The sequence below is a fragment of the Carcharodon carcharias genome, chromosome 12 (genome assembly GCF_017639515.1).
Source record: "Carcharodon carcharias isolate sCarCar2 chromosome 12, sCarCar2.pri, whole genome shotgun sequence".
Lineage (NCBI taxonomy): Eukaryota > Metazoa > Chordata > Chondrichthyes > Lamniformes > Lamnidae > Carcharodon > Carcharodon carcharias.
In genome coordinates, this window is record NC_054478.1 from 82,252,201 (window position 1) to 82,264,403 (window position 12,203).

The 12,203-nt window shown below is 38.9% G+C and overlaps 1 protein-coding gene across 4 annotated transcripts in view; it reads right to left on the reverse strand.

The window, feature by feature from the left end:
• Positions 1-564: 564 nt before the first annotated feature.
• The window catches only part of wipf1b (WAS/WASL interacting protein family, member 1b), a 117,006-nt gene continuing 105,367 nt past the window's right edge, over positions 565-12,203 (reverse strand). For 3 of the 4 annotated variants that reach the window (XM_041201488.1, XM_041201490.1, XM_041201491.1), the window contains 6 exons: positions 7,436-7,568; positions 6,676-6,813; positions 4,490-5,311; positions 2,555-2,764; positions 1,939-2,052; positions 565-1,075 (listed from right to left, as the gene is read on the reverse strand). In XM_041201488.1, the coding sequence (XP_041057422.1) occupies positions 1,014-1,075; positions 1,939-2,052; positions 2,555-2,764; positions 4,490-5,311; positions 6,676-6,813; positions 7,436-7,568 (1,479 nt within the window). In that variant the 3' untranslated portion in view covers positions 565-1,013. The remainder of the gene's footprint in view (positions 1,076-1,938; positions 2,053-2,554; positions 2,765-4,489; positions 5,312-6,675; positions 6,814-7,435; positions 7,569-12,203) is intronic. The other variant, XM_041201492.1, reaches the window with a different exon arrangement.

Here is a 12,203-nt window from a genome sequence, read left to right on the forward strand (position 1 = left end):
ATCTTAAATAATGTTAATTTATATTAATTATATATATTTAAAGTAAATATAGTACTATATATATATATATAAAAGAGAGAGAGAGAGAGATATATAAACTGGCACAGTATATTCCTAAAATGGATTAGCTATGTGCAGCTTTTATTCAGACTGAACTTTCCAATTTGACAACCTCAAATCAGCTTATTAGTACAGCTTCATGCAAGTACTTGTGACTTGTTATTTGGTATTTTTCATTGCCGAATATGTCCTTTAGATAAACAGTAACTACCAAAGTTAATGAGTACAACAGGCAACCCTTTTTACTCGGGATCTTTTCCTCAAAAGATTGGGAAGTTCCTCAGAAGTTAAGGAGTTGGTCATGCTGTAACTTCATAATGACCATAGGAACAGGCATTGTGAAGAGGTACTAAGTCTCCTTTATCCATAGCATGAACATCAACACCATGCTGAAATAACAGCTGTACAATTTTAACACAGTTATATCCTACTGCTATAATCCACAGCAGCTAGTTTTTTGCTTTTCAGGTCTTTTTGGTTTACAAGTTACAACAGATAGCTTGAAAAATGCAATTCTGCTCTTTATTTAAATTTGATTTGATAACATAACTTTAAGGATATTCAATATTTAAGCCAAAGTGCCTATTTTTATTAGAAGACATCAATTATACATTGAGCACCCAAATGATACTCCTACTGTATAAAATGAACTAGATTAAAGAAATATTCTTGCAAAATACATGTATTTATTCTGGTCCATAATATTGTAAACAAGTTAGCATGTTTTACATTAAAGCAGTCAAAAAATGCAAAGGAGAAATTACTTTTTAATTTCTAGATGCTGTAAGCATCACATAGACAAAATGCCAGATAGCCAGCATTTCTACAGCTGAAAATAACTGATGCTGATAGAGGCAAATTCAACATCCCTGTAGCAAGTCTGCAGTTAAAGCATGCAAGGTGATCTAAGAGTAGAATGGCTTTCCATGAGCTTTCAATAGCCAGGTCGGTTTTCACCTTGGTATAGGTGGAATTGGTGGAAGGGGTGGAGCACCTCGTTCTCTCCGGCCTGAATCTGTTATGGTAAAAGATTATAATTAATGCACAATCTCTATAGTTATAAAGTGTAATTTTTCCAGTTAAATGGAATTTTAATAGTTTGAGGTATGAATGGAGGATGATTGTGATGCTGAGAACAATTGTAAAATTAATTGTTACACAATTCTGGAAAGAGATGATTGTCATCACTGATTTAGATATTAATTGTTTTCTGGTAACTGAAAGAGAAATTAGTAAACTAGTTGAAGAATAAAATAAAAATTCTTCTGTCCCAATAACCTTTCCTGCCTTCCCAAGTAATGAAAGCTTGAGTAATGAGGGGAAGTCCCTTGAATTTCTCTCTCGCTCAACAAAATACACAATTCAGCTTTTTTTTAACGCTAATGATGCTCTGTAATTTATGTAATATTTTTAATTCCTAAGTACATTTACACTGAATGTATTTGTATCCTTTTTTTTTTACTTCTGTCAATGTTTTGTCCTCTGCTTCTGAAAGTGGGCTCTGGTTTCAGAAATGCAGCTTATCCTCTGGTACTTCACCCATGTAGCCATTATTCACGTGTAACTGAATATTGGCATGCTACTTTTCCCTGATAGTAATCACCACTGAGTCTATTCCGTCCTCAGAAAATTGAACCTGGAAGTAAGGCTCAGCTATTAATTGGATAAACGCAATTTCTAATTATTGGATATCTCTGAATTGTTCTATAAAATTCCCATAGGTAAAGCAGGATGCAATGTGCAATACAATTCCTGGCTAATATGCATCACAAATTTAAAAATTATAAACTTCTTTTTAAAGTGAAGGAAGGAGTTTTTTCAGTTCTTATTGTTTCAAACTTCATAACTGGGGTTTTGACAAGTTGCTATGCTACTCACCTCTGCTCTCTGCCTTGCTCTGTTTACTAGGATAAGTTTTTGGGAAGTTTACATACGGTTCCGGTGGTGGAAACTCAGAGATGGAATGGAAAGAAAATCTGCCTTCCCACTCATCTGTGGTCAGAGAAAAGAATTATTAATTTTGCAATATATGAACATCAGCATATCTATATTTTACATGGGTGTTAAATTTTAACATTTCAAAAGATATATATTGCAATTTTTGTAACTCATTTCTAGGAGATAACAAAAATAAATGCATAATTTTGAAACCATTAATTGATGCTGGGCTTCATAAAATGTCCCCCGCACTGCCATCTGGTGTAGCAGCTCCACTGAGTGGTATGGTCTGAGCTCTTGGCTGCAATATCCTATACAGTTCTCTATACTTAGCTACCATTAGGAGAGACGTAACACAGAAAAGAGGGTTGAAACATGAAAAATGGATATAAATTAAATCAATTAAATTTTCTTCACAACTCAGTCATCTGACTGCTACCACTAATTTAAACTTAACACTTCAGTAAGCGTTATTCCTCAACAATTGTGTTTGTATATTCTCAAAACAATTTGGGGAAGGGTGGGGTGTGTGGATAAAAACAGGCATAATATTTACCTTCACACACTGACTGCGAGGACTCCTGAAAGCCATTCCTCATTGACGTTGGTGGGGGCGGTGGGGCAACAGGACTTCCTCGGTCAGGAGGAAGTGGGGGTCTGAAGCCACTCCTCGTGTCTGAACCCATTCTATTTGGGGGCTGTGGGACAGGTGGTGCTTTCTGGGTACTACCATTTCTGCTAGCTGGAGGTGGTGGTGGAAGAGGCCCTGTTTTAAGAAGTTCAGAAAGTAATTAGTATGTAGTCTTATAAAGTAATTTCCAAGAAGTCAGATTCCTCTGGAAAATGAATGCAGTGTGTGCAAAGAGCTTTTTAAACATTGGCACTGGAATTTAAATCAACATTCTATTTTGATCCTCACAAAATTAATCATATTTATGCTCACAATATTCTTTAAATTGGGGATTATTGTTTGATTGCCAGAAGTCTATAAAATAAAAAGTATCAGTTTCTTTTTACCCATCTTCAAAATCAGTTTTTATAAACTTTAGGCTAAATCAAATTAAGATTCCAATTGATCAGAAACATGCCACTGTGGAGAATTTCTAAAATTTTGTTTTTTTCCCATTTCTTTGTTTTTACTGGGTCCCCAATTTATAGTGCCCTTAGCTCCCATTCACAATGTACGCCATGTTACACCATAAGAATGGTATATTCTTGAGATTTGTAAAAAGAAACTACACTTATACACTCAAACAATCCCAAACTTAAATTGAGAGAAAGAAATAACTTTCTTTGACATCCAGTCACCCCTAGTGTTCAAAGCTAATTACTTACTTTGTAATCATTGTTGTTGTGCAAGCAAATGTATAGCTAATTGGTGCACAACAGGGTCGCACAATCAGTAGTGAGATAAATGATCAATTAATTTGTTTTTGGAACTGTTAATATGTTGATTGAGGGCAAACTGCTGCATAAAATACAAGACAAACTCTTTTTTGAATACTGCTATAAAATCTTGTACACCCATCTAAACAGGCACATGGGGGCTTGATTTCATCAGAAGGATGGCATTCCTGCCAACTCACTAAATATTGCACTAAAGTGTCATCCTAGATTACATGCTCAAATTATAGGAGTAGGGTATGTACCTACAACCTTCTGGCTTAGAGATGACACAGGAAGTTTACTGCCATGTTATTGATTTCTTAAACATAAGGAAGAGACTATTAACATAATTAAGTTCCTTTATCAATCCACATTTTCTGTATAGATTTTTGCAATTTGGGGTTTACTACATTGGAGCATATTGGCTGTTTTTCTGTCATTTTGAAACTAGACATCAATTTCTGATTCAGCCCAGACAAATGAAAGGAAGGGAAAAAAAAAATCAAAGATATGAACTTTGCACTAATTTCAACCACCTATTTGGGGGATTAAAAGGGAAGGGAAACAGAAATCAGTTATCTTTCTTTGTCTTTCCTCTCCTCCTTTACATGCCTTCCATTACTTACCTTCCTCATATTTCTCTCCCTCATTCCTCCTTGTTCTTTCACCTTCACTCTATCCTCATTTTATTACATTCCCTTTGCCCCCTCCCATTTCCAACGACTCTTTGCTATTTGATTTGCTAACACTTGCCCCACTGCCATAATCCTCAGCTAAGGCATTTACACCGTCAAATGGGAAGGCTGCAGGAAGGAAAAGGGGATAGACACCAAGGTTACTTCAGCAGCACAGAGCATGGTTTGGTGCATCTATTGCAATGTAAGGTGCAGCATGTGACAAGTTATGCCATCAGAACTTTGGAAAAGAAGAAGTCAGTGGTGGAGCTAAAAGAATAACAAACGGATACAAGGCTCTGATGTAACAGGACGATGCTGTGATTAACACTGACAGCAACCAATCAGCAGAAGCCTTTGCTTTTAATCTTGGTTTTACACTGTGGAGAGGGGGGGATGGTGGGGCGATAAGTAGAAGATGTGGAACTTACCTGATCTGCTTGGGGGGTCTCTTACAGGTGGTGGAGGTCTTTCATTGGGAGGAAGAGGACCACTTCGAACTGGTCCAGGTGATGCTGATGAAGAAGTGCTGTGGAGAGACAAATTCCGTTGAGGGAGCTTTGGAATTTCAACATCTGGAGCAGTGCTTGGATGAGTGGGAGGTGGTCCTGGTCGATTAGGTGGTGGTGGAGGAGGAGCTTGGAAAGAGGGAATTGGCCTAGGTGTTTGAGGGACAGGTGGTTTCTGATGTTGTGGTGGTGGAAGTGGAGGGCCGTCCCTATTAGTTGAGGGTCTACTTGTCATTGGAGGTGGTGGAGGTCTATCATCTGTCATCCTAACAGGAGTAGGAGGCAGTGGAGGTCTGTTTGTACTGGGAGCTGGTGGTGAAGGTTTGTCTTCAGCAACTCTGCTTGGAGTGGGAGGCAGGAAAGATCTATTTGCACTGCTATGTGGAAGAGTTGGAGAGAAATGACGAGAAGATCCTTGACTGCGATTTGGTAGCGAAGGTCCTGCGTTTGGTGTTCGATTTCCTGGTACAGGTGGAGGACCCCTGTTCTGCATACTTGAGGCTGATGGTCGTGGTGCATTTGGTAAAGGTGGTGGTCCTGCATCAGGCTTTGAACCTATATCTGGCCTTGGAAATTTTGGTTGATTTGGTGGCTGCAATTTATTTCTTGGTAGCTCAGGGTTATTACCCCTTTGGAAAGGAGATGACCCAGGAATCCTTGGCGGAGCATTGTTTATTGCAAATGGTCGGGGACCAGCTGATCTTCCACCAGGCGGCATAATTGGTGGTCTGCTTCCACCAGAATCTGTGGATGGAAATGTAATAAATGTATGATTTACAGAAAATACACATAGTTTAACAGTTTATTTGCAAACAATTATATTGTAGAACAGCAACTTAAGCTTTTCTTTACAGTTTTGTTCTGCAACAATTCATTTGTCCGAATTGTGGACTAGCAAATGCAGCCATTACTTTCCACTGACTCATCTTTCCTCAAGATACTTGAAACCCACATTCACAGACTGTATACAATGTAACATGCCATGGGGCTCCAGGAATACAATTAAATTACACTAGGGAAAAATAATCACACATTTTGTTCTAAGTACAGCAATTTTAAATTATAAATTGATGGAAGGAGAATGAATAGAACTAGCTGCTAATGTTTGTTTTGAAAAACAATTGTTTTGCTATAATAAAAGTGAGCAATTGTTAGGTGGGCGACCAGATTTCTGCAGGCTCTGACATGTTGCAGCTCCTACGTCCACCAATGAATCTGGTCTTTACCACCTGGCATATATAATCTGAATACAATTTGAATTTCTAATCACCACCCAAGAATGGCCCTTTTAATATGCAATGGGTGGGGTGGAGTTGTATCCTTGTTTAAGTACTAGGATCTCAAGCACTGCCCCACCAAAGGCAATAGAATTTGTGGAGGCCTCTTAATTATCATGCCATTAGCCAGTGCCTTCATAACTAAGAAGGGGTCCCTGACATTATATTAAGTATGTAAAGTCTTGGGGAGGTGGTGAAGCAAGGGGGGCCACGGTGATACCATCCTTCCTCCATAAATATAACAAGGGTGCCTCAAGTGCTCCTCTGAATAGTGGCCACAGAGATCATTTTTTTTTTACAAATGTCATTCTTCAGTGCTTCAGGAGTCCAGGCCCCAACCGTAGCCAGGCCACAAAGCCAAGAGTCCCCAGAGAGGTATTCTGATTTAACTAGGTATGTCAACATTGATCAAATGCTGGGTCTGCCTGAAGGGCCTGGGAACTTCTGATGGAGGGAGGCACTGCAGGGAATTTGTGACCTCATGTTTCTTCCATCTATGGAGTCATAGTTTACAACATATTAACAGAAATCCTCCTTTGAAGTAATCTTGACTTTGTCAACACCTCTGTATTTCTTTGTAAACCAAAAACCTCTTAAGCCTCATCAAAATCAGCAAGTAGCTATCATTTCTTACACATACCACAAAGCAATAAACACAAAAAAGTAAATAAAAGTACACAGTAGCTTTCAGCCATATCAGTTAACATATTCAGGTGAGTAATTCCATTAAGGAAACTGCATTGTATGAAAATAGAAAGTAATAGGCATGTAAAAATAATAAAAAGGATGTTTGGAAATTACTAGGCAAGATTAAAATGAATTATAACTTACCCGAGCTCTCTCGGCTTCCTGAAGACCTAAGCTTTGGCATTCCTGCTGCAAATAATCCACCTAAACTAGCAGGTCCACCTCCACCACCCCCGCCCCCACCACCACCTCCTCCACCACCTCCACCAGGTCCTTTAGGTGCTGTTTAAAAAGAAATACAATTGATATTATTTGTAAAGAATCAGTAAACAATCCCATTATACAGTAATATAGGGTCTATATTATAAGGTGTAGTTTCTAGCACAGGGCCTTATCTGCCAGGGGAGCAGATTGAAGAATTTGATATGGAAGCCAATGGTTTGAGAGGTTCCAGATTTTCTACTCATTAAAGCTGGAAAACTTTGCCTCAAATAATGTATTCTCATGTCAGAATGCCAGACTTATTTTCCTCTGGAACAGGAGTGCATCTTAGCGTAAGTTAAATGGGTTCTTTCTTTGAAACAATTTGGACAAAAAAGAATTATGGTCATCAAACAACAAAAACGGCCTTTTTGAATCCCAGTGGCTGGGTTTAAAAAAAAGAGTAAATACATTTAACTAGAATTTTAAACAGCATATGGCTGCAAAGTGCAAACCGTATCGTGGGAAGCATTTCCACAGCATATAAATGGATTATATATTGCATGTAAATTCATTTTGGGGGTACAGACTTTGAACAACATATCCAGTGCTGTTGCATAATTTTCTAATGTAGCAAAGCATCAGGACCTTTTACATAATTAGTTAAATTAGAGCAATGAGGTTCTTAATTTTTCAAACTTACCAATAACGACTGGTGCACTCCTATCATTGGTAACAGTTTTCTTCAACTTTTTTGGCCTGCTGCATATGTCTGACAAAAGAGCATTTCTTCCTACCTGCTCAGATTTGTTTAGCGAGGGTTTATCTGTATTTGCCTAGTTTTTGCAAGGCAAGAGAAGAGGAGAAAAAGTGCAGCTGTTACTCACTTGATGAGCATCTTACCATGTCATCAGAAGGAATTGTAATTATTTTGTGGTTCAGTAAAGCAACTAGAACTACAGATCTATTAGATCTGACAGGTTGGCTGATGACTCAAAATGGCCATATTATTTTGTAACATACCATGCAACAGTTTCTGTGTTTAATTAATGTGGACTTCAAATACTTCTATTCTCGTCTCTCAGTCGCATTCCAATGGTGATAGGAAATTGGAGGAAATGTTGTGTTATCTGGAAATGGAGAAGCTGTGGTGTTGGTAATGCTGGTGAGAGGATGTGGCTTTTCTGAAGGATGTTAGCCATGTAATCATTCAGAAGAGTAGTTCAGGGGAGTGGGGAGGTGAGGATAGTGTGGAGTAGTGGGCAGTTTGGAGAGAGTAATGAACAATAGGTAGAGGAAAGAATAATGATTTTTTTTCCAGTTCTGATGAAACATCACAGACCTTAAATGTGAATTCTGTTTTTCGTTCCACAGATGCTGCCAGAGTATTTCCAGCATTTTCTGTTTTTATTCAGATTTCCATCATCTGCAGTATTTCAATATAATTCAGACTCACTTAATTCAAATATTACAGCTTATCTGTATAATGATACAAAATAAAGAACAAGCCTTGTTTCCTTACACCAAATGGTCCATCTTGCTTGACTTACACAAAATGAGTCTTAGCTGTTCCTCCAGCACTTCTGATCGACTGGTCTCTGTGAAAGTTCTCTCAGCTTTTTCCCAGAAGAAATGACTGCCTGAATAATATCCTGTCTCAAAAAGCTTCTCTGCCCAGGCTCTCATATTTCTCTATCCACAGCCAAAAAAGCAGTAAAGCTTTTCCAACACACTGTTCTGAGGTGTCTATTGATTGTCAAGACGCTTTTGAGAAATTGATTATAGGGAATCAAAGCTAGCTCATTATTATCTTAATTACCTGTCATTGCAGTCATTTTTTTAAAGTTTCTCTGAATACATGCTTTAAGACCCCAACATTAAAAAAATATATTCTTTCCCTTTCTGGATAAATGTTCCTAAAATGTAGAGGTATTCAAGGCAAGATGTGTGCAATAATCAAAATTGAGTTGGAGAAGTGAGCAATTGCAGAGGGATCAGTTAGTAAGTTGGGGAATGTTATTGAGTATTGGTGTAATGAGAACTTGAAGACTATGGTTGGCAGAGGGAATATGAGGGCAAGTGAAGTCTGTGTGGTAGGTAAGCAGCTTTTATACATCAGTGGGTAGCAGAGGGAAGTAATTAGTTTGGAGATTAGAAGTGGTCAGAAAATAGGCATGTGAGGTAGCAGTGGATATCTGTGGTGTAATGGAGTCATTTGTGATATAGGGTGTAGGTCTTTAGTTTGAAACAAACATAAATGACAAGTAGCAGATTTAGGGCAGGGGATGAACACAGAGCAATGCTAAGAGCAGATGATATGTGGAAACTGGGAGGCACAGAATAGCAGAGGAGATCTGGGGTGAAGCCCAATGTTATTTATCCAGATCCCATTTACTTAATACTTACTTAATACATTTGTACCAGTTGAACTATGCCTGAAAGCAATTCAAATTGTTGAACAATATTCAATTTATTAAGGATATGTTTAATTAATCAGTTTTTGCCACTGGCATGCTGCTTGTGAGACTTGGTTTCAGCTGTTCAATTTATTTCATTTACCTGTGGTTGGTTCTTTTATCCTGCAGCTAACAAGACCAATGAGCAAGTTGGGCAATGGTGGGGATCCTCAAAAACAGGACCCTTTGAGAGTGTAAGTAACGGCTGAGACATTTAGCTCAAGAGTATGGGCCTGTTCAGAGTGCAAACACCTGTGAGGTTTACTTAAGGCTGGGAAGAAATAAAAAAAAAGTGGGTAGAAAAGTTGGCTGGGCCAAGCAGGGCCTGAAGAAAGTGGCTGGGCAAAGGAGCTGAATCCAGTCACAGCTGTTATCCTTAGAAGAAGAAACATTAAAGACCTCAGGCGTGGAAAAGAAGCTGTGGCTGGGAACCTGCAAGCTCCACAGCACCACCTGGTGGTCTCCATCATGAGGTTACCATTACAATTCCAGTTAGAGCTGATGGTAAAGTAAGAGAAGCATTATAAGTAAAATGCAAGTGTGGGCACTTTAGCATTGGAATTGCTACAGGAAATGTTTGCATTGGAGGTTTTAATGACATATTCCTTCTATTTTCTGTAAACATTACAATTGGAGACAAGGTAGCAGCGTACAGGCCTTGGAAAGGGTAAAAGAAAAAGGGAAGAACGAGCAATGATGAAAAGGGTTCAACAATGCAGGTTGTATTTTCCCCACATCCATCAGAAAATGTGATATCCAGCCCTCAATGACATTCTTCCTATCACATCATGCAATGCACTGTCATCATCTGAAAGGAAAGTGAAAAAGGGATAGCCAGAAGAAAAGAGAAAAACTGAACAGAAAAGGGTAAAAAAGTAGAAGAGATGTAACAGAATAAAATCCAGAATATCCTTTCACCTCATCTCCATTGCACACTTTCATTCCATTCTAATGCCTCTCATCTCTGCACTGAGACACAAATAACTAGCTCATAGCTCATGTTAATATTTTAGAGGTAATGTTTAGTTCTGAGATTATTGTTGTGAAGGTAAGGTAACTAAAATACTGGGCTTTAGAGATTGCCAGAACAACTAAAAGAAAGTGGCAGCTCTGAAAGTTACCCATGTTTGTTTAATAGAGTCAGAATAGAAGAGATGGAGCCATAAAACAGCAGGTAGACTTAGCTAGGGAATTGGAGATGTGATGTCTACAGTGTTTGCAAAGAAGTGCAGTCCAGAGAGGTATTTTGTTTTGGGAGTTAGAGCTAAATTAGTTTAAAAGCGTTCAGTGTACCCTGAAAGGCTACATTGTCATGGAGATGGGTGGAACTTAAGAAGGCTACATTGTCATGGAGATGGGTGGAACTTAAGAAGGTCCTATGGTTTCAGTTTATCTGCGTGTTTGCTGGAAGAAGTGGTTGGGTGCAGTTTAGATCTCATGTGGTTTGCAGCTCACAAAGAAGCCAAAAAGCTGTTTACAGGCTCTAGGCTATTGGGGCTCAGAGAAGCTCAGTGACCATTTATAGCTCGGTGCAGTCAGGAGTTTGAAGAAACCTGGGGCAGTGCCCGCTTAGTGAAGCTAGAGGTCTGCGAAAGAGCTGGGATTATGCCAGTAATTGGAGGCGTGAGTGCAGCCTTATGAATCTCAGGAGAACAGATTCAACCATTGGAATGTGAGCAGTCATTGAGGTAATCCAAGTCAAAGCAGCTTTTGAGGGAATTCAGAGGACAGATCTTCAGAAGTGAAGAACTGAAACGCCCACGAGGGAGACAGGCTCATATTTTTACACTGCATTGATTGTACAGAGACAGGAGAATTTCCAGCTTTGCAAACCAGACCTTTAAAAATGGTGGCCCACAGTTCCTACTTTTGTTCTTGGAGGGTGGGCTGGATTAGAAGTCAGGCCCCCACTACCCGGAATGAGTGAGGAAGCTGCTGGGTGAGGAGGCGGTCTGGGCGGAAGGACTGCCTTAGTGCACTAGCACTTTGCTGAAATCAATTAAAAAATAGATTAAAACAAAAAATGACCCTCCAGCCCTCACCCTCTCAAACCCCACACACATTCCCCCAGCCCCTCATACCCTCTATGCCAACTCATGCCCCCCACCCACCTCCATGGCCCTTCATGCTCCCTATGCCAGAACCTGGAGGCATTCAGCCAATCAAACTTGCACCAGTATGATCCACCTCCATTTAAAACAAATCATGTGCCAAACACTCCACTGACTTCCTGCCTCATGACATACCCACGGTTAGACCAATATAAGCACAACCTACCCCCAATAAACTACATTTTATATATGCACAAAATATTTGACACTTTAAGAATGAGTTATAAAGAGTTTTTTGGTGTCATAACGCTCATTGTTCAAAATATTAAACCTGTAGGATAAACAAATTACTGTGATTGGGAATGGGAAATGGAAGGGGGTGGAAAGGAGAAGGGAAAGAGTTGTAAAGCATAGACATTTTCACAAGCAAATAATGTTAAATTTAGTTGCATTGTGTCACTGATGATGAATTACCAAGTGCCCCATCGTAAGCTATGGTTGTTTCTGATTAAAGAGATAGGAAGTGAAGCTGTATAAATTGACAGAATCATTTGCACCGAGAACTTGCACCAGTAAAATCCCTGTAACTAGTTTCGTTAATAAAATCCAAGTTGAAATCCACATGTAAAGTTATCACAATATATACTTGTAATTGCAGAATTATTCTGCAGAAGGAACAATTACCATTAAAAGATTTGTGCCACAGTTCTGTTACAGGAAGTGGTAAAAACAGGAACAAAATGACAGCACAACTCACCAAACATTGTTACAAAAATAATAAATGTTGTTAGGTTTTTGCATCAGATATAACTAATTGTTACAAGCAATCCAGATTGGGAGAAATCTATAATTAATCGAAGTTTATTACAGATCCAAAGATGATTGATTGCTCATCTTCCTTCCCTCACCCAGTGCCCTATTCACCTGGAATATTTCCTCATTTCACTCAAATTCACCATGTACA